A 22,226-nucleotide genomic window follows, 5' to 3' on the forward strand; every position below is an offset into this window, starting at 1 on the left:
CCTGCACTTGCCCAACAGGATATTAAAATTATACAAATGGAGTTTGACCCATCTCTTTGTCCTGTTTTCACCTCAGCAACCAGAATCCAGCAAATTCTTACTGAAATTATTACACCTTTTTTGAATGTCAGTCGCTTATCCCTTTGGTATCGAATTAATGCCTGAGGATTGTGGTGAGCTGAGATTAACACGATGCAGGTGAAGAGCACCGTGGGTCACTGGGTTGCAGTTCCACGCTTGGCCGTACTCTAGGTATATTAGATGCCAATTAACATTCCACCTAGGAATGTGGAATGTAGGTGTAACACACCTGCATTGTGTTACAACGGGAGTGGTTGCGGCATAATATAGTCTGGGAGTCTGTTTTCCTCTTGAATGTAATCCTTTTGATTGTTGCTTGCACCCCTCTTCATGGTCACCTCAATTTTTGTGCTGCCTGAATGGCTCCTGCAGTAGTTGTTAGCACAGCATTGATAAATGTAGGGCCAGAGTTTAAAGAACAGGATGTGTCAGCACTTAACTTAAATTACGTTGTGATTTATAGGGCAGCTGGATTGGGGCAGACTGGGGCAGATGCATCCTGAATCCTTGACCCTTGTTTCATTGTCTTTCCTCCGAAATCCTCCTAAATCTGTCTAGCATTTTGTTTTGTTCGTCCTTTCTATGGAGCTCACAAGATCTTTGGAGAACTCCGGCGTTCCCATCTGCCCTCACTGGAAGAGGGGGTTGGGATCCCACTTGATCTCTGAGGCCTTGTGAAGGGGCAAAGAACTTCTTTCTGCTGTCTGTCTGTCTTTTCCTCTGTAGGAAGGAAACCGTAGCCCTCTCCAGCAAGGCCAGAGCCCAACTAGTTGTAGTCCAGGACGTGTCGAGCTCAGAAACATCTGATGCTGTTTCAGTTCATGTTAGTGGGGTTATTGTGGCCCAGAGAGGCAGCCTTCCAAGACAAGGCTTTCCAGCACGGCTTTGGGACGGATCGCCCTCGCAGGCAGGGTAAGCAGTGACAGTCTGGAGTTTCCCAGAGATGGCTGACGAAGGAGGAGCTGGAGGAAGGGGCGAGTTGTAGGTGGGGAATGAGGTTTTGGCCCCAGGCCCTTAGGAAGATTGTGGCAGAGGCTGTGGGGCACAGGCCCGACATGGCGAGGGCCAGGGGACCACGGAGCCGCCGCACCGTGAGACGATGAAGGAGGCCTTGCTATCTGCATATGCAAATCGTATGCAAAGCAGGCCCCCCCGCGCGGCCCAGTCCAACTGGGCCTACTGCGGTCTTCCTTACAGCCCCCTTCTGCGTTGCCATAGTTACCCGGTCTGTCAATCAGCCTGCCTTCTCCCGCCCCGGCCGGGCAGCCGCCTCACATTATTGGACAGCAGTCGTGTCATTCTCTTCCCAAAGAAAAACCATAGGCCAACGCTGCCGCATAATGTCCCGCCCCCGCGGGCGCATTAATCCCCGCCCCGTACCGGGCTCGCACATTCGATTGGGTAGCCGCGCTTGTCACTATCCGCTGCCGAGCGCGGGGGGGAGGGCCTTTCGCCCCGCTTGCCGTCCGATCCCTCCCTCCCATTGGCGGAGCCGCCTGTCGCTCCGTGCGACAGAGGGCGCGGATTGGGGGGAGGAGGCCCACCGGGGCCGGGGGCGCGCGGGGGGCCGTTTGGCGCAGGCGCGCTGCGAGGCGGCTGCTGCGGCGGTGGCGGCTGCGGGGAGCGCGGTGCGGCGGGGCGGGCGGCCCATGGGGCCGGGCCGCGCTGCGGATGGAGCCGCTGCGCAACGGCAACGGCGGCGGTGGCGGCGCGGAGGAGGAGAAAGAGAAGCCGCGGCGGAGGCCGGGGGCGGAGGGGGCCGGACCCCCGCGGCGGCGTAGCAGCGGCGCGGCGGGCGTTGACAGCGCGGCGGGGCCGCAGCCCCGCGAACGGGGCGGCTCCGTCAGCCGCCAGCGGCGGGACTCGGTCCGCAAGAACCGCCCGCGTGAGTGCGGCGGGGGGGGCGAACGAAGTGGGGGGCGCCCCTGCGGCGGGGGCGGGGCTTGGAGGGGCGGGGCCGAAGGGGCGGGGCCGCGGGAGGGATTTAGAGGGTGGCAGTGGGGAGGGGCGGGGCCTAGGGTGGGGGTTATGGTAATGAGCTGGAGTGGGACGGGGCTAGGATGGGTGTGGCCAGGAGGGGGCGGGGTCAGGAGGGTGGGGTGGGGTGGGGCGGGGCTGGGGGAGCCCAGCAGTGGGGAGAGGCAGGGAGGGATGCAGGGGTCGGGGGTAACGGGCTCTGTATGTCCAGTTTGGGGACACCACGGTGGGTGTGATGCCTTGTCCAGCGCGGCCAGTCTGGGGAGAGGATGGTGGGTGTGATGACCTGTCGCGTATGCCCAGTATGGGGGCACCACGGTGGGTGTGATGCCTTGCCCAGTTTGGGGAGAGGCCGGCGGGGACGTGGTGGGAACAGTGAGGCAGGGGCTGAGCAGGTCGGGGTGGGACGGGCTGAGCTGCAGGAGCTCTGGGGGATGGAGGGTGAGGCGGTGCCTGGGCTGGTGGGGCGGGAGGCTGAGGTCGGGGCTGCAGCGGGTGCTGAGGAGCCCAAGTCAGGGACCTTGGACCAGAGCGGGAGGGAAGGTCACTGGTAAGGACACAGGGGGTGAGGAAGAGGAGACAGGAGACAGATGGAGGGGCCAGGGTGTGCAGCCAGAGCCAGCGGGTGAAGGCTGTGTGGTTGGGCTGCTAACTGGTAGAACAAAAGCAATGGAGAGCAACGAGAATGGCGTAAATTTTGGGAGAGGAGAACCCTGCAGGTTTGGCAGGGACTGGGCGCAGACCGAACCAGGCTTTGTAAGGAAAAAAACCCCATTCCCTGAACCACGTTTTTAAATGCCATATGGGAAACGGTGTGTGGAGCAAGTTAGGCGCAAAATGGATGGCAGCCTTCATTTTGGCAGCAGCAGGAGCTGCTGCTCAGGTGGCTGTGGCTGGTTACTTACTTCAGCCATGTTTGAAGTGGAACTGAGTGATTATTTCTTTACTCACGCTGGAGTCCTTCCTGTTGGAAGGAAACTGCCATACACTGAAAATGAAATAGTGTCAGTGTGATTCCCCGTTACCTGCGCAGCTATTAAAGGACATCAGCAAATGAGTCCAGGATGAGAACAGAAATCAAAATTGTCCTGCGTCTCGTAGCAAGACTCAGTCTGTTGGCTGGCAGTGCCAAGATGTTATTGTTATCATATTAATGTAACGTTTTAAATAGTGTTCTTTCTGGGTTTTTCGATTGCTGGGAAAAAAAAGAAAAAAAGGAAGCTTCTCTTTTGCCCTGTCTTAGTGTGAAAAATAGGAATTATATCTCAAAAGACTTCTAAAGACATTTGCTGAGCGGGATGCTGCTTGCGTTACTAATTCCAGGCAAGTGCAGCTCGGCAATGCTAATGTAGCGTCAGCGTGGCTGTGCTAACCTGCATTCCCTTCGCCTCTCCCTCCCTTTCATTTCCAGATCGTGCTGGATTACAGTTCCTGCACCAGGAAATGATTGTAAAGTTAATGTTTAATAACTGAGGTAATGGTGGGGTTTTCTGCTTACCCAAGAACTAATATGATGAAAGAGAAATTTGGTAGGGGGGTGTAATGGCACTAGCAGTGGTGAGCATCCTTGTGATTTAGATGCTTTGTATGTGAACCATACTCTGTATGTACATATGTATACTATGTATACAAAACCAGCTTTGTATGTGAAAGTCCACTTGTGTTGCTATCGTGAGGAAATCACAGCAAAACATACCAATGGGAGCTGTGGGGTTGTTAATTAGAGACATGCTAGTTAATAGGTTGCAGCTAGCTGTAGGGAAATGAAGAGAGATCTCCACTGTGAAAATTAGGTTGGACTTCAGATGGAGCTATCCATTCGGTGATAATACTCTCCTGCCTTGCTTGAGGGCAGTGTCTGTGTGTTCTATCGAAAACTTAAAAGTTGGGCATGGAGGTTCTGGTTTGCTGCGGTAAAGTTCAATGCAGAGTGGCGTGGGATACTTTTAGGAAAACAGGTGTTCTGGGAGCTTCCAAGACAAGATTTGGATCCAGTCTGGAAGGTCAGCATAGTACAATTTGGGATTACAACGTGGCCTGTCTTTCCTAAATTATTTTTGTAATAATTGGAAGAAAAATGTGCTTGAGCAAGTACGTCCCTTAATAGGGACAATGTCTGATGTCAGAGTAAATTACATTTTGAAGTTAAAATGCCCGATCCCACATTAAGGAAGATTCAAGCAAGCCTAAATGAAAGCAAACCGCTTAATGGGCGTATGATCAAAAACGTCCTACTTTAGCTCCCACTTGTCTGCTGCTGGTATGTGGCAAACAAGCTCGGTGACCTTGAGGCTTGTCTTGCTGCCTGTGCTGGCAGATGCCCTGGCAGATGAGCCCTGCTTCCCCAGGAATGAAAGGATTTCAGCAGGCTGCAGTTCAAGCTCGTGATCTTTCTTCCTCCATAGTCGTCTGTCTGTACCAGTAACATGCAGTGAGGACTGTTTCACTGCAGAGATCAGGAAGGTCTGAGACCGAGGGGCATCAGATTGGATATATCTGAAATAACCCGACCTGCAACAGTACAATTGACCTCCGAGCTGTGTGCTTTAGTGCATCTCGGGCTGTTAAATGTTTCTTGGTGCACTTCACAAGAACTAAAGCGCGTTATTGCAGGCGCCGTGATTTTCAGTGTGCCACAGGCAAAAGGAGAAGAAGTCAAGGACGCTGTTGCTTTCGGAAAGAAGTGAGAAGTGTCCTTGAAAATGTTGTGAAGCAGAGATTGGTTGAAGGTCTTAGCTGTTTTGGAGTATTATGTTGGTGGAGAGGAGCTTGAGAGGATTATTGGTACAGCCAGAAATAATAATACAGAAAAAGCTTTATCAGCTCCAGAGTCAATACAGAAGAATTCCTTTCTGGTAATGAATTATCGGTACCGTTATTGAACTCTACACTTAAAAACTGGACTGGAAATACCCCAGATGAGTAAAGAGGATATTCACATTTACATTAACGTAATTGTGGTATACCAAATGGCTTGCTGCGGGTAGGTTTAAGTGCCAGGCATAAAACCGATGATGACCACATCATAATGAGCAGATGAATATTTTGTTGTAATGAATATTCCTTACAATAAGAGAAATAGGTCAGTGATTCAGTTCCTCAGCTTCTCCCCATTTCCCTTTCCCCCACTCTCTCCTAGCTCTCCTGTGCTGCCGCACTGCTCGTCTGCTCCTTCCTGAAAACCTGGTTTCCTTGGCAGAGATGAGTTTAGGTTATTTCCCTGGGTAACAAAGTACACTTCTCCTTTCTGTAGCCTGTTAGTTCTTTGGGGGGGGGGAAAGAAGCTTGCTTTGATGGTTTTGCTAGGCATCCTCCATAATGTTTTACTGTTTGACAAAAAGGGAGGGGAAGTAAGTTGCATAAAGTGTATTTGTATTGTAGGGTATTAATGAATTCCAAAATAAAGCCAATAGCTAAAATGTCAAGAACATCCTGCAAACAGTTTCTAAAAATGTATGCATGTGCAGTTTAAAAAAATAAAAAAAAAAAAGCATGTCCTCAGTCATTCTGTAGTCCTGTGAACTAATTCCTTTTAAAAAAAAAAAAATTAAGTATCTTCTGTCAGAATCATGGAAAGACTTAATGTACACATTTCTTTAAATTCTCAGTATACACAGTACCCAAGTGGAGGTACAAATAAAAGACTGTTTTGGCAGCTCCTTTGCAGTACAAAATTTAAGCTTTGATTTTTAAATACCTTCTTATGTTTTGGAATTGTGTATGAAATGTGAATTCTTAGCAGAGCCTATTTTTAGAGATGGGAAGATATGTAGACTTAGTGTCGCTTTATATTAAATGCTGACGAATGTTTTTTTCCCCAGCTGTAAAATTTTCATCGTGGTATAACACTATTAAATATAACATTGAATGTTTTAGAGTAAGATGCTGTCATACGCTCAATTAAATCTTCTGCAGGCAAATCTTTTTAGCTTCTGGTATAATTGGCTCCTAACTTAAGGATCAGTCTGAAATATGACTTGAGCTACTTGTCGTATGAAGAAAATCCACCATGGAGATCTTTAATTATATCGCCTCTTTCATCTTGACATTTCTGCAGCTTTCAAAAGAAGTCTGTTTAGTTTTTTTATTTATATAGTGTCCGTTTTTTTAAAGTAATTTACATAACAAATAACAGCATTATATTTTTCTTGCCCCAAAGAGCTTACAGTGTAACTCTAAAAGGGATTTGAAGATGAAGGGAGGGTGGCAGTGCTCTTGCTGTGGGAGCACATAGTATCCTTGAGCTTTTCTGCATGTGAGGTTATTTAGTGCTAGCTGTAAGCCCTTAACTTTGTTTACAGACTGCTCTTTTGTTTGTTGTTGCATATCCGTAGATTTGCCCATGAGAAGAAGGTTTATTTTCAAGGCAAAGAGCTGTATATAAATTGTGTGTATGAAAATGTATGTATAGAGCTGCTGTATATATAGAGCCATTCTGTAGTCCTGTCAACTAATTCCTTTTTAAAAAAAAAAAATTAAGTATCTTCTGTCAGAATCATGGAAATACATAATGTACACATTTCTTTAAAAGCATCTATGTGACGAGAAAACAATTTTTTGTCAGGCCAAAAGATGTATAATTTTTTTCTTGGAAAAAAATTGCTTTAAGATACTTTATAACTGCTGTTACAATATGTTGCATTAGGGAAGAAAGTGAACACAAGGCTGAGTGGTGCCACAATCTTGCCAGTTCCTTAAGTCACCTTCTTTGTACCCCTGCTACTTTTCATACTGAATACCATAGGATTTATTTTTTTATCTTACACAATTTGAGAATGGGATTAGTGGCTGTCATCAGGCTAACAAAGTAATATATAGAGTTTCTTTAAGGAAAAAGACTGTAGAAGGTTTTGAATGTAGAGCAGTTTAGGCTTTGAGAAGAGGATTTCCTGCCTTTCTTCTAAATGTCCAAATACTCAGGGAGAGACTAAAAATTTCCCAGAAGGTCATAGAATCACAGAACAGTTCAGGTTGTAAGGGACCTTTAAAGGTCATCTAGTCCAAACCCCTTGCAATGACCAGAGACATCTTCCACTAGATCAGGTTGCTCAGAGCCCCGTCCAACCTGACCTTGAATGTTTCCAGGGATGGGGCATCCACACCTTCTCTGGGCAGCCTGGTTGAGTATTTAACCGCCATCTTTGTAAAAAATTTCTTCCTTATGTCTAGTCTGAATCTACCTTCTTGTAGTTTAAAACCATTACCCCTTGTCCTGTTGCTACAGGCCTCGCTAAAAAGTCTGTCCTCAGCTCCAGGAGCTGGGTGTGAGAGGAGAGTCCAGAGGTTTGCACCATGGTGCTTTTCCCATGCTCTGCCTACGGGCTCCAAGTAGCAGCAGGGAGGTGGTGAAGAGAGGCAGTGTTTGCATTTCTTGCCTTGGCCGTTAAAGTTGGCATCTTCTTGCACTGGTTATTTCAGCAGAACCTTCTGACTGAGAAAAATCAGCCTCTGGGCTGCCCAAAAGCTCCTGGATGCCTCCAGTTCTCACACTGCTCTAGAACTGCCGTCTTCTGCAGCAACTCTCTTGGAAACAGTGCTTCAGAGGCTTAAAAGGGAGAGATCTTTGGATGGCTTTCAACTGCACTGTAGATGCTGGGAAAAATCAGTGTTTTAAGAGAAATCTCGGTAGCAGATGGTGATGGCGTTCATCCAAGAGAGCTTCCTCCTTCCTCCCTTTGAAGGCACGGATTTTTCTAGTTCTCAGATATGGAAGAGCCGTGGCTGCCCTGCATGTTCATGTTGGCTGACTTCCTGTAAGTGTAAGAAAAAAAAAACGGTTCTCCATGTCATTGAAATAATTTCCTCAGGTTTTTTTGTGTGCCACACCCCTTTCCTACAAAAATGGGTTTACAGGGGAAGTTTTTTCCATGCCTCAGACTGAGTGCTCTGTGCAGGTTCTACTCCATAGAAAATCCTTTATGGTATGTTAAAGAAGTACTTCATTTTGAGCTAGCACACTTCTTCCTTGGATTCTTAACCTGTGGCTGGCATGTATATTATGAGAGATCCATAATTAAGAATCATTTGGTTCAAGTTAATTACTTTAATAGGCTATCTTTTAGAATTTATCCCTGGTGAATTACTGAAGGTATAGCCAAGCTGTTTGCAGATTGAGAACACCAGCTGCTCCACACAGAAGCTTTCTGCAGCTGATACTGCACAGATATGTGAAGCCAGCTCCAGTTTGATGCTCTGTCCCAGTGTGGAGGGTTGGATGGTCTTGGGGCCAGCTGGGCTTTAGGAGGACCAGTGCTGAGCGAAGACTAGTAAACCTTGAGCCCAATCTGGCCACTTTACACCACGCTCTGCAGGCATCACTCCTGTTTCCCTGTTAGCCATGTGTTCTGGTGTGCTAGACAGTGCATAACTGGCATGGTTAACCTCACGCTTGATGTTCTGCTACTTCAGTGGCAGGTGTAACACCATCTGAATAAAAGGTAAATGTATAGATTTATATTGTATATATAAATGTGTATATATAGAGAGTATATAAATATATATAGTATATAAAAATGTATGTATTTATTTATGTATAGTGTATAGAAAAACGAAAGTCTGGAGCGCACCAAGAATGAGCTGGGATGAAGTTTCTAAGGAGCTGCTATCTTTCTTTGTGACTAGGAAATCTTCCTAAACTGATGGACCAAGTTGGTGATTCTCATGCCCCAAAATGTGGAAGGTTTGTGTCCCTGAGTGTAGGAGTTTGGTGTGTGAACTTCACGGCCAACTTTAAAATGAACTAGTGTTATTCTACTGAACAAATGCTTGTGCTAGCAGCTGAGTGTCTACTCTGAAGTGGAAGCCCGTTAGCTTGTGGTGAAGCAGCCCATATGGTGTTTTCAGATACGTGGCTTCAGCAGGGCACCGTGCCTCAGTTTTTGGATGCTCTTCTGCTGCACCCCAATGAGGGTGCCTCCAAGACCCCACCTTGTGCTCTCTCTCCGTTTTTACCCTTGCGTAGCCTGGAAAAGTGATGCTGGGGGGAGGATTGCTGTCCCTAAATACAAAGGTATGCTTTAAAAAAAAAAAAAAAGTGCAGGCTTCATAATGCAAAAAAAAAATTTGCATGTCCTGACACGAACAAATATATTCCAGAAATCAAAAGGAGGGACATGAGCTTTTTGGAACCAATCCCTTTGTCTGAGCAGAGATGGCAAAGCAGCCGAGTGGGAAATTTGTGAAAAGGGAGTCCAAGATGTTAGTGACCACAACGGACAGGAGAAGACTTGTCTGAGTAACGTGAGAAGCCTCTTCCTGTTCCTGTTCTGCTGTAGAGCTTGCTAGTTTTGCAGAGAGTTGAAGCAGTACTGAAAAGCATAGTGCATGTGGTGAAACTGGTTTTAGTGATCCTGTACATTAACTGGATATTTAAATAGAATGGTGTTTACCAGTTCCAGTCCCTGGAGGGACTGGAGCAACAGCAGAAGGCTCTGGTTTGGCTGCCAATGCCCTCTTCTTACCTTGTGTGATGTTGAGGGTATTTGTACTGTCGCTCCTCTCAATAGTAGGGCGTCATCCTTGTTCAAAGCATTTTTCTGTGGTAGTTAGTTGATAAATCTAGGACTTTGATTCAAAGAAAGACAAAATGCTTTGAGGGGTCCTATTCTGATTTATGGATGTATGTGCCATATTGGAGATGGCTTTATTGACGCATCAGGTGGGTTGTTGTGCAGGTTTTTAGGTTTAAGTTGTCGGGATGAGCAGGTGAGTGAAGCAAGCAGACACTTGGTGTTTGCTGCCCTGATGCCTGTCATGCAGAAGTAGGGTGCCTGTCTCCCTGTTGGAGTGGTCATGGTCTCTGTTGTGTCTGTTTGCCACCTCAGCTGCTGTTGCCACACTCCTCCATGACAAGGCCCGTTCTGTTAGGGGTACAAGCCCCCTGAAGTTTGTCCTTCCTTTCCCTTCATTTATGCTCTCGTGTCTTGGACTCCCCTTTCCACGAGGGTGCTCTTCCTGGTGTGGTGACCCCAGGGATATGGTTCTCCTGACGTTGCATGATGAGACCCAGGCAGCCAGCATTCCTATCTTGAGAAGTAACTTAGTTATTTAATTTAGCTATAGTAAGATTTTCATGAGGGAGTCTTGAAGAAAGATACATATGCTAAACTTTTCCCCAAGTAAAGCACTTGGTAGACTTTCCATCCTGAAATGCTGATAGTTTGTCATTCTGAATTCTGGAGTACAGAATGAGAAATTGTGATGAAAAAAGTCCTTGAACTGCTCCTGCTTTTTCTCTCCGTTGGACTGTGATTCAAATTTCTCTCTCTCTCATTCATGAAGAGTTATTTTTATGTCTGATCGTGTTTGAAGTAAATGCATTAGAAATAGAGGATGATTGAGATGTGGATGTGCCTCCTAAAATAGAGCTTGCATCTTCTTTCAAGATTACTTTTGCTGATGGTTGGGGTGGCCTCTATGTAAATATATAAAAATAACTTAGTGATTTAAAAATAACGTGGGTAACTGATGGCTGTAGCAGCTCCTGGGGAACTGTGATGCTCTAGAAGGGCTGTTTTATCTCCGCTCTGTACAGAAACCAAGTTAACCCGCTGAGGAGTGAATACATCATCTTCAAACATGTGCTTGCCTGTCGGGTTTGTGGCTTTTCAAAGATGGTTTGGTCTGGGAGTGAGCTCCCCTCATGCCTCTGGGTTGTTTTCTTTGCTGTTCAGCTTTCTTAAGTGCTGCCTCTGGGTATTTAGGTATTGCTTTCTGACTGCGTAGTGCTCCTGCAGCTCCAGTGGCGGGGCCTCAGCCCGCATCTCCTGCGCTGCCGGGACGAAGGGGCAAGGAACATGCTCTCGCTTGGGCAGTTCTGCCTTCAGGGGGTGGCTGCTGCTTCCCTGAGTCTTACCGGAGAGACGCTTGCTTTCAAATGGCCGTAGGAACGAGGGCTTCTTCGTGTTGCATGCTTATCTGTCCGCAGATAAGCAAACATATTTTGCAAAAATAACAGTAGCATGTTATCGTTCCTGTCTCTGACATGTAAGAATTTTACTAAAACCTGAGATCCTTCTTTCCAGAGGAACGTTAGTAACGCCTATGCTGTATGCGGGTTTATTTTCTAAAAATTCATTTTTTTCCTTTTGGAAAAACTGCAAGGGTTTAATCCTGCTGCCGTAAGCCGTAATGTGTGGCTGCATTTTTCTCTTTGCTCTGGAGCCCGTGTATCTTGTTAGCTCTAGCCTATCCTTTAGCTCATTAATAGTAATATTAATCTGTTCCAGCTCTCGGCTCTAATCGCAGATTCCATCTGATCAGGGTTTTCTCTTGATCTTTTCCAAGAAGCTCATTATCTAATACAGCTGTAAATGTTGCTGGGCCTGACACTAATGCATATTTTGTACCATGGGGGAATTTGACTAATAAAATAATCCAATTAGACATTTGTTTTTGTCTCCCTGGGGCATCTTAGATTACTTGTCTACCTCAGTTATGTGTTGTAATTAGTTAACGTTTGTACATCCCTTTGATGTAAAAGCACTGGTATTATCCTTGGCTCTGGCTCTGGATCAGAACTTTATATTATAAAGAAATAGCTGGGGATTAAAATTGCAGCAGTATCTAGCGGGTGTACGGATGCTGTCAGACCTGTGGTGTGTGTATCTCCGGCGCTGCGTGGTGGTGGTGGTGTAAGTATGTTGAGGATTGCATATCAAATGTTGGGAGCTCCTCAACACGAGGGATCTCAAAACAGGAGTTAAGTCCATGTACAGAGGAATCTCAGCCACACTTGTCAAAGACGGATGAGACTGCTAATATTTCCTTGTGTGTTTTCCACATTAGAAACGGATAGATCTAACGGGCCTATGTTTTGGAGTCCCTAGAGAATTATGTGAATTAATTCAGTTTATAAGTATTTTGCTGGTGGTATGACAGTATCATACTCTGTTTCTTTTTCTCTTTTTTTTTTTTTTTTCTCCTCTCTTTAGTCTTCCCTTGGTTTGGCTTGGATATTGGAGGAACCTTGGTCAAACTTGTTTATTTTGAACCAAAGGACATCACTGCTGAAGAAGAAGAGGAAGAAGTGGAAAATCTCAAGAGCATCCGCAAATACCTGACATCAAATGTAGCCTATGGATCTACAGGCATTCGGGATGTGCACCTTGAACTAAAGGACCTTACCCTGTGTGGACGTAAAGGCAATCTGCACTTTATACGCTTTCCTACTCATGACATGCCTGCTTTTATTCAAATGGGAAGCGAAAAACACTTCTCAAGCCTCCATACTACCTTATGTGCCACGGGAGGTGGAGCGTACAAATTTGAGCAGGACTTTCTCACAGTATGCATTTTTGGCTTCTATACAATTAGGATGTGGTAGTGAAATTTTCTTAAAGCTGAAAACTAGAAAACTTTCTCTGCAGACTCTAAAACTTCTCTAAATATTAGCTTTGGAAGCATGTACCTAACTCAAGTTAAACTCGGTTCAGGAAACAGCATGCGGAGTCAAGTTTGCCTCTCCAAATTAGGATACTTTCTTTCCTGAAAGTGCATGTAACATTCCTGTAACTCTAAAATTATTCTCTATCTTCCATGGCGTGTGCTCTAACAAGACTTCCTCTATCTTAATAATCTCTGATTATGCTGATGTCAGTCTTGTGGGTTTTTTTCTCATTGCTGTCTTCTCACATGCTTAATACTTGTTTTATTGTTCCTTTGCTCATGTGGTTTCATTTCTAACACACATGTGAGTGAGCTGATTGAGGTTCAGTCAAATTTGGTGGTGAATTAACTGAAAGGAGGTTAGTAGCTGGAGTTTGACATCATCATGTGGCTTCATTATAAGTTTGATTCTTGTTCATAGGTGAAAAACATGTGTGATAAATACTTTTGTTTAACCAGGGCTTGAAAAAAATGCACCAAATAAAAGAGGTTTTTTGTGCAGTTGAGGCAGTGACATGAGGGCAAAACAATTTCATAACTTCCTCTGCTTTCTGGTGGTTTTCTGGCTGGGCTTGGGGTTGTTTTGTTTTGGGGGGTTTTTTTTGTTTGTTTGTTTTTTGGTTTTTGTTTTTTTGTTTGGTTTTTTGTGTTTTTGTGGGTTTTTTTGTTTTTGTTTGGGTTTTTTTTTGTTTGTTTTGTTGTTGGTTTTTTTTCCAACAGCTAAGTCCCTTCTCATTTTTCTTTGTTTTGCCTGCTAATGCCTCAGAGTCAGGGCCTAAATCAGGCCATTGGAAGTTGATGGCATTCTCTTGGCGTCCATCTGTGGATTCAGTTGTTTGTTTCCCCCCTCTTCCATGTCTGCACACTTTAGGGCCAGGGTAGTTAGCAGTCCATGTGTGTGGAGAAAGATGGAGCCCTCCTGTGACCGGTACTTCTCTCAGCCACCACGGGGAGTAATGGAGACAGCTGAATTTAGCTGGCAGTAAATGCATTTTTCTAGCCCTGAGCATAAACACTTCAGATCCCTAGCTGCTTCTTGAATATTCTTCTTTTTCTTTTTTTTTTTTTTCCGCCAGATGGGTGACCTTCAGCTTTGTAAGCTAGATGAACTCGATTGCCTTATTAAAGGAGTTTTGTACATTGATTCGGTTGGATTCAATGGACATTCAGAGTGCTACTATTTTGAAAACCCGACGGATGCTGAAAGATGTCAGAAGCTCCCATTCAACTTGGAGAATCCGTATCCTCTCCTTTTGGTGAACATTGGCTCAGGGGTCAGCATTTTGGCTGTGTATTCAAAAGAAAACTATAAACGGGTAACAGGCACCAGGTGAGTGCTATGAAGGGGGTAAATTCACTTTGAGTTTTGTTTTAGAATCTGGAATGTATTTCTTCATTGTAGATGACATTTTCAGGGACGAGCTGGTGAGTGGAATGACTGAACTTCTGCTTTTTTTGCAGTCCCTCATCTCTGCCAACAAGGATCCCTCCTGGAAGAGAAAATCTGAATTTCATGTTTTGGTTTCCCTACTGCAACCAGTCTCTCTTAAGTCCTACAGCAAGGGCAACTGAAAAAAACAGCTTCTAAACTGTTTTATTTGCCATTGGAGAGATCCCATAGTTTGGGATTATCCCAAATACACTCATTGTGATCTTGTTAACAACTGTTAGCTTTGATCCTAGCAGTAGAGATTTGCATCCAGACTTCCGAAAGTCACCTTATTTTGGTGGAAAGGATGCCGGCATGGCAGTAATTCCCCAGACAGTTGCTGGGCTGCTGCAGCAGCCCACGTCTTCTTGAAGATGTGACTCTTGTTGCCAGGCAAAGCCAACGAGCTCTGTGGCTTTAAGCTTTCCTGAATTTCCTGAAAGTTAGCGATAATAATAAACTTCCCCCCTGCCCAGTACAGATCTTACTCTTATCTTACTCTTACTACATGTCGTTATTGGCATATGTGCACCATAGAATGAACAAGGATGTAGTTTTTCCCTTAAGTTTTGAGTATCTGTGCCCTAATGCTCCAGTTGTCCTTTGGGACTAGTATTTATTTTAAGATTGATTTCTCTGAGTGTTGGGAGGAAGGTGGATATTGTAAAATAAGAAAATTAATTTGTCATTTAGAAACATGCCCTCTGCAGAAGGCTATGAGGGCATGGGATTCCTTACAGGCTGTAAATTATTTGACAGTAACAGATTTAAAGAAAATCGCTGCTCTTCTAATATTGCTCTCACTGAAAAGAGAAGCAGCTGAAGGAACGGGGCAGCCTGACCTAACTGAGCATAGCTGAGTGATCCCAGCTTTCCCTGGAACAAGCCTTTTTCTTTCTCTGTCTCTTTAAAAGCAAAGTGGGTGACTTTCATTTTGCTTTATGTTGCAGCCTTGGAGGGGGAACCTTTTTTGGTCTCTGCTGCCTTCTTACCGGTTGCTCCACCTTTGAAGAGGCCCTAGAGATGGCCTCCCGTGGAGACAGTACCAAAGTGGACAAACTAGTGCGGGACATTTACGGAGGAGACTATGAGCGATTTGGATTGCCAGGCTGGGCTGTAGCTTCCAGGTAATGACTTGACTGATCTTTATTTTCATGGGAGAGTCTGCAAGGATGAAAAACTGGATTTACATCTCTTAGGAGAGCTACCATTCCTTCTGCTGTACTGTTCTACCAGATCTAAATTACTGATAACAATGCTTTTTAAAGTTAGAAAGAAATACTTGAAGACTAATCACTTTAGTTAAATTAGCAGTTCCCATTTTCCCCTGGAATTCTGATGCAAATGAACTTTTAACTCGAAAACTGTCTTTACAGCTTTGGAAACATGATGAGCAAGGAGAAGCGGGAATCTGTCAGCAAAGAGGACCTCGCGAAGGCTACTTTAATAACCATCACTAATAACATTGGCTCCATAGCACGGATGTGTGCACTTAACGAGGTATTAAGGGGAAATCTGTTTCATAGCTTCCTGTCTGAAGCATCATCTGTGTGCTGCTGTCACGTGGAATCTCTCCTTCCCTGTATACGCTTCTGTAGACGCGTGTTCATACTCATCTTTTTGGAATTCCAGTAAGTTGTAATTGGCCCATTTTGGATTCTTCACTAAATTTTGTCCTTGCTCGTCTGTGTAGTTTGAGCCAGATCCTTGTGCTGTGAACTGAAGAGCTGTGAATGAATTAGAGGTTGGCTGTTGGTCTTACTAGGTCCTCTGCTTGGTCAGGAGTTGAACAGTTTCTCTGTAGTGGTTTGAGGAACAGGTGTGCGATAAACTACAGCTCTTGGGACTGCTGAGAAAGAAGGAAAGGTGGGGTGGATGTGCAGGGAGGCTGGATACCTTTCTTGTGTTGTTTTTGAGTTGCCCTTGATTTCTTGGCCAGACCCCACCACTTCCACAGCTGTTCCTGTATCTTTGTGCTTTCAGCTTCTTTACAGTGCTGCCTTGTTGCATTCATGTCAAGCAGCATTGTACAGGGCTATGAAAGAGCAGAGACACGCTCTCCACTCCACTCCAAGCCCGTTGCTCTGGGATGAGCTAACGGGGTGAAGCGTCCTCCTAACTCCTGTTGCTGTTGGCAGATGTTCACTGTTTACCTTCATTTACTGCTGAAACTTAGCAAGACATCTTATAAACAGGCCTGCCCACCATACATCTGCTGGGTCCTCACTCTAGAGTACACAGTTGAATGCAGAGAGGATGCTGAATAGTTAGGGGAAAGCATTAATCAACGTGGGGATGGAAGAAAATCCATAGAAGGACATGAGTGAAGGAGCAGGCAGGACTTGACCCTGAATCCTCAGTAAGAGGAGGAACTGAAAATTATTTTCTTGTTGGGGAACAAGAAAGCTTCAGAGTTCATCACTTGGCTCAGGAGAACTATTTTGGGATTGAAAAGTTTGGCTGGAAGTCTAATTTAAATCCAAAATAGCACTACTTGGTTGGTCTTTTCCTTCCTTTCAGAATTGTGTTGGTTATGGGTTTCTAAATCTTTTTTTTTCTTTTTTTTTTTTTTTTTTCCAGATTAACAGTAGAGAGCCATTCAGCATTTTTAATAATGAGTCAAAGGCCAGAGCTGCGGGGGGAGAGAGAGGAGATGGCACTTGATGATCAGCGTTCCTAGCCAGTATAAGAATCTCACAGCAAAAAATCAGCCGTTCTATTCAAAGCTAGAAAGGCTGTAGTTACACCTCTGCATTTCTGGGTACTCTGGTAGAGTCTGAAAAAGAGCCTGTGTCTTAACATGACTTGGCTGGTACTGCTTTTTGATAGAATTGTGGATGTTTATAATATTCTGTAGATCCTGCCTGACACTTGGCAGCACTCACTTGGTTCTTTTTGTGTGTGTGTGTTTGGTTGTAGCCTCTGGTCCCTCCCAGTGCAGTTCCTGAGCTTGAGGGACCGTCTCAATGCACCCCTTCTGATCTCGCCTTGCTCTTTTGAACCGTCTCTTGCTGCTGCCAGACCCCAACTCGACTCAGTGTCATCTCTTGCTTGCAGATCAGCTCTTTTGGGTCCAGTTTTAAAATTCTAAATTCAGAAAGCTGCAAGTGCATACTAACTCTTCTCTCTGCAGCTCCCATCTCCACTCACCAAGGCAGTTATGCTTTTTAGCTGCCGGAACAGCTATTCGGGGTGATGCGGTTCCTCAGGATCTGGTTGCTTTAACGTGGACCGGTGATTTCCCTCTGCTTTCAGCTGGTTGTTTTTCATCAACTCTCACTGGAAAGTGTACTTGAAAAGCTGCATATGGCATTCTTTCTTCTTACTCTAAGGTGGGGGTTTCATTGTTGCAAACAGAACATGGAATTCAGCCTCAATGTTCCTTTTGTTTTTCCTCAATACTTGCAGAACATCAATCGAGTGGTGTTTGTTGGCAATTTCCTTCGGATCAATACAATCTCAATGAGGCTTCTGGCATATGCTTTGGACTACTGGTCAAAGGGACAGTTAAAAGCACTTTTCTTGGAACATGAGGTAAAATGACTTTTAAAATTTATCTTCTCGTGCCAAAATTCAAATCCTTTGTGAAACAGCTGTATGGGGTCTGTAGCTGTTGATGATACACGCTCTGCAACAGGTTCCCTGTGCTTTGTTACTGCAGCCACAGTTACTGCCATTCCCAGTGTAGGGTCAGAAAACACATGTATATTGTTCCAGTAGCTAATATCAGAATTGTTTACTACCAATTTCATCTTGCTTGTGAACTTTCTTCTAAGACTATTGACAGTACAGATGATTCTGTGCAGCTCTGCTTTGCAGTACAGTGATTATAGTAAGAATCTATTTTGTGACGTACCTCCCTATAGTTACTTCTTTCCACTGTCCTTTATAAGTTGTTAAAATTACACCATATGTGTAATATTACTGTTCTTGTGTCGGGTTCGTGCCCATGTTTGAGTTTTTAATAGATATTCCTGTCTGTTTGCTCTTCAGGGTTATTTTGGTGCAGTCGGTGCTCTTCTGGAACTCCTGGATTCAGCCTGACTCCGTGCCGATCCTGTACGTTGCGCCTACGAAGTCAGGGCACTTCCTGGGTCACCTTTCGCTTCAAAGCATCTGTTGAGTGACTGTTAAACTAATTGTGCGTGAGCTAATGAGAAAAGGAAAGGACTGTTGCGTTTCTGTCTGTAAACAGTTGAAACCAATCATCAGTTACAACACAGGTTTGTTCAAAAGGAGTACCTACGCAAACACGCTGACAGAAGGTGGCGGTTGTATCTGGAACATCTGCAGGGCATTTAGTCACTGACATCAAATAGCCCTTTTTTATGTAGTTTTCTACATATGTTTAAAGGTGGTGACGTGATAGAAGACTTGCACTCTATTCCCTCCATCAGGATTCCTCCGAGTGCTGGAACGTCTACCCAGTTCACAGTTTATAGGGTTCAGCTGCAGCGTTTTACGTTCCGCAAACGAAAGGCATCGCGTTGGCATTGTGCTGTTCGTTGTCTGTAAAGGGGAAGGAGCATCAGCGCAGCCCTGGCATGTGGAAACCGTACGGACCACGTCTGTCCCCTCTGACCCACGCAGTGGCCTCTCAGACACCGTTGTGCTATCAGTGAGGCTTTATTCCTGTTCTTGCAGTTTCTTATCTTTGTACACAGATTATTAGAGACAAAAGGTAAGGCACAAATCCCGTGTCTCGGGCACCCCAAATCTGCTCAGGTTGATCCCGATTTCAGCCTGTAACACTTCTATGCAGACCGCAGTAACCTTTTGGTGTCGGCCACAGTGCTGGCACAGCGTTAGGAGTGTCTGTCAGCCTCTGACCTTGAGAGCTGCTGAAAGAAAATTTGAAGATGAAATAGTGGGGTTTTTTGTTTGGAGTTTCTTTTCTCCGTTGTAAAACTTGGCTGCATATAACAATACCAAAGAGATTACTTTTTCTTTCAGTCATACGCTCTGGATCTTCTCTGGAATATGTTCCATTTTATGTTTGTTAATCGCTAAACTAGTAGTTTCCAGGGGAAACCTCTGCTTCCCCTCTGCGTGCCGTACTCTTCTCTGTTTTCTCTGTGCATGAGCTCTTGTGTACAGCCTCCAGAGTGGGTCGCTGCGGGCTGGAACCCCTAAAGATCTCAGGATGTGGATTTAGAAATGGCTTATCACGCACTGAATAAACGCTCTCTCAAAACAGCAGAGATGCTGGTAGCGGACAGGGGGTTAAAAAAGAGAAGCAGCGTGCACGTGGTGTGTACTCTGCCCTTCCTTCCTCCCGTCTCTGCTTTGTCCTGCTCTTTGCAGAAATTCTGAAATTCTTCCCAGCCTTGGATCTTGTGTTATGGAACGAACAGGATCTTTAGTGAGACGGGCGGTCGTGTTCTCTTTGCCCTGCTACCGGCAGCAAGTTATTTGGGTATAACTGCGCTCCAGCCAGCCGGGGAGCGTGAAGAAGCTGCTTTTCTGAAGAGCCATCTGCACCTTCCCTTGATGATGTCGGCTGAAGGGAGACGCGACTCCAGCGTGTGCTCCGCAATGCGGTGCTCGGGCTTTCCGGCTGAGCAGCTCGGCTCTCTCTAGAACCCGTCCGCCGTGAAACGCGAGCACGGATCGCTTCCGTTCACACTGGAGGGCGTTTATCCCAGAACATCGGGGTGATCCTCATCCTGACTCGAACACCTCTTTTAAAGTCATGGTGTCTTTTCAGATGAGTTGTTTGTCAGCTCTCTGACCCCGATGTGCGTTTTGGTGACCGATGGGGACACTGGTCAGCCCGGGCTGGTTTGGCAGCAGGAACGAGCAGTAAAATCATGTCCGGCAGCCCAAGACCCGAGTACTCACGAGGTGCTCCACAGCTTGCTGGGTTCGTTGCATGGTACCTGCCTCTCTTTTGGGCCTGAAATGGGAAAGAAACTATGAGTTTGGAAGGCGTACTCTTTGCTAGCTTAGATCCTGTGTGATATTTCTCTTGAAGCCTGCCCGGTCAGCTCTGCTGGGTGAGCGTTCCAGGCAGCAGACCCAGCGTAAAGCAAGGCATTTTCTAAACGTCGTCGTGGGCCTGGAACTTCCTGAATGCGGCCAGTAATTTGGCAACCGCAAAAAAAAATATGGCGGAGGGAGGGGTAGTAGTGTGCGCCTGAAAGGTAATCTTTGCTGCGTGCTGTCTGCAGAAGAAAACCTGTGTGCTTTTCCTGCAGTTCAGTGCAGGGTTGGTATCCCGCTCTGCTTTCAATATGTGTTACTTCTAGAGGTGAAGGGGGTGAGCAGGATAATACAGAGTCATAGCGTGGTTTGAGTCGGAAAGGACCTTCAAAAATGATCTAGTCCAGCCCCCTGCCGTGGGCAGGGACATCTTCCACTAGATCAGGTTGCTCAGAGCCCCATCCAACCTGACCTTGAATGTTTCCAGGGATGGGGCATCCACACCTTCTCTGGGTGACCTGTTTGGGATCTATTGCATCTGAGACCTTATTTATTCTTCATTTCTTGTGAAATCGCATGAAAGATACCCTAAGTAGGTGTATTGAAAACAACTCCACTTTTGAATTGCCGATTGTAGGTTTTCTAGACTTAACTCTTCCTCTGCCATATAAAATGTAATGCACAGCACGTCACCGGCTGCCACTTCAGCCAGGTCACCCACCCTCACAGTCAAAATGGTTTGACTTATGGAAAAGAAGGAGAAACACGCTTTGGCTTTTTGAAATCTCCTTGTGCCCAGGACCTGTGTCCCTCCTTGGTGTAATACTCCAAGGATGCACTGGGCTGGTGTGGGCTTGGCAGCTTTAATTAGTCACAGTGATTTTATATGGACCACGTTGGTGTGGGGAGGGTACGTATAAACCTCTGAATCCTCCTCACGCACAGAAGAGGGGCTGATATTTTTTAATAGCACTAGCTTTTGGGAGCTGAGCCTGGCAGAAGGAAGAAGCTAGGGTGAAGCGATGTTGCGAGGCAGAGGGAAGCTCTGCAGGAATCCCTGCCCTGCGGCGCTGGAGGAGGTGCCAGGCCGGTGTCCCTGGGAGCAGCGTCCCGTGCGTTTCCTGCTGTTCGTTCCATGCACTTGTGCGTGTAATGCCTTTTTCTGTGGATTTTGAGTAGATCCTGTGTGGTCTGGTGCCCGACACCAAAGTCCTTGATGTATTGTGTGTATTTTTTTGTAAATGTTTTTTTTTTTCTTCTTGTAATAAAATATTACAGTTATTTTTTATATACTTGAACCTCTTCTCTTGTTTGCTTCTTGTCTCACTCTTGCGAGCTACAGAGCCAAGGGATGAAGGTTGATCTGAACAGGCTTCAAGAACGTGCCAGTGAAATGGGTGCAAATGAGTCCTTCACCTTTCAGTTGGTTTTAGAAGCTTATTAACAATAACTGTCAGCAATCCTTAATTACTTTTCACTCCCTGCGTGTGTTCTGCTCTCTGGAAATGGCATGGCAAAGCGTGTTAATGGAGGGGGAAAAAAAATAATCACTATTTGGCTGTTGCTTGTGGTGAGAGAATCTCTTCTAGAGAATCCCTTGCTGCTGTTTGAGCAATGCAGTGGGAAGTTCTTAACCAGGTGCCTTAAAAATGGGTTTCTAAGCCCAGTTTGACCAAAACCCAGATGTTGGTGGGGGCCTGTGCTTGACCGGGGTTGGGTCTGAGCTTCATTTTGCAGCGGGGCTTCAGAGCCCCGAGGCTTCCCGAGGGGTGTTGCAGGGCTCTGTGGGCAGCAGGAGGTTCCCAGTACCGCCCAGCGCAGCGAGGGGCGTTTCTAGCGTCGTTCTGGGGCAAATTGCATCTTTTTAGGGTTTGATGGAAGGCTGTGGTAGATGATGATCGGTGCTCTGGAGGCCCTTCGGCCATTAATGGATGATACGGGTTGGGTTGGAAGTCAAATCACGGATCTCTCCAGAGCAGGAACCGTGGGGTGGAAGTAACAAAAATAATTGTGTTTTGTTCCTGGTGGTGCTGGATCCAGACTGGGGCTTGGCCGGACCCTCTGCTGCTTTGTCCCACCAGCAGGAATCTTCACCCAGCCAGCTCTTCATGACTGTCCGGAGCTTCCAGCAGATGACTAGGAGGGCAGCAAGAAGGTCACTCCTTGTGTTTCTTTCTGGAGAAGGTGAAGCAGAACATCCGCAGGCGGGACCTGCCCCCAGCACCCGGCTGTGGGGGTGCAGCCAGCACTAGAGGGCAGCAGCCCTCCGCGCTGGGCAGGGACGGTGGCACAGCAGGACAGGGCAAGGTGGGAGCCCTGCTTGCTCCACACCAGGTTTCTTCAGGGATCACAACCTGGAATGGCCTCAGCTGAGCAACCCAAATGGGGGCAGGCAGCGGTGGAGAGCGGAGACTTGAGGAAAAGGGGATTT

At 46.0% G+C, this 22,226-nt stretch overlaps 1 protein-coding gene across 1 annotated transcript; it reads left to right on the forward strand.

Annotated features, from left to right (window-relative positions):
• The first annotated feature begins 1,730 nt into the window (after positions 1 to 1,730).
• PANK2 (pantothenate kinase 2) lies at positions 1,731 to 21,091 on the forward strand. Its single transcript, XM_074147429.1, is given in 8 exon segments — positions 1,731 to 1,750; positions 1,752 to 1,966; positions 11,991 to 12,343; positions 13,521 to 13,774; positions 14,824 to 15,000; positions 15,250 to 15,373; positions 17,282 to 17,407; positions 17,867 to 21,091. Coding segments are annotated over 8 exon segments (1,320 nt in total). The 3' UTR covers positions 17,918 to 21,091.
• The last annotated feature ends 1,135 nt before the right edge of the window (positions 21,092 to 22,226 follow it).

The sequence above is a fragment of the Numenius arquata genome, chromosome 5 (genome assembly GCF_964106895.1).
Source record: "Numenius arquata chromosome 5, bNumArq3.hap1.1, whole genome shotgun sequence".
Taxonomy (NCBI): Eukaryota; Metazoa; Chordata; class Aves; order Charadriiformes; family Scolopacidae; genus Numenius; species Numenius arquata.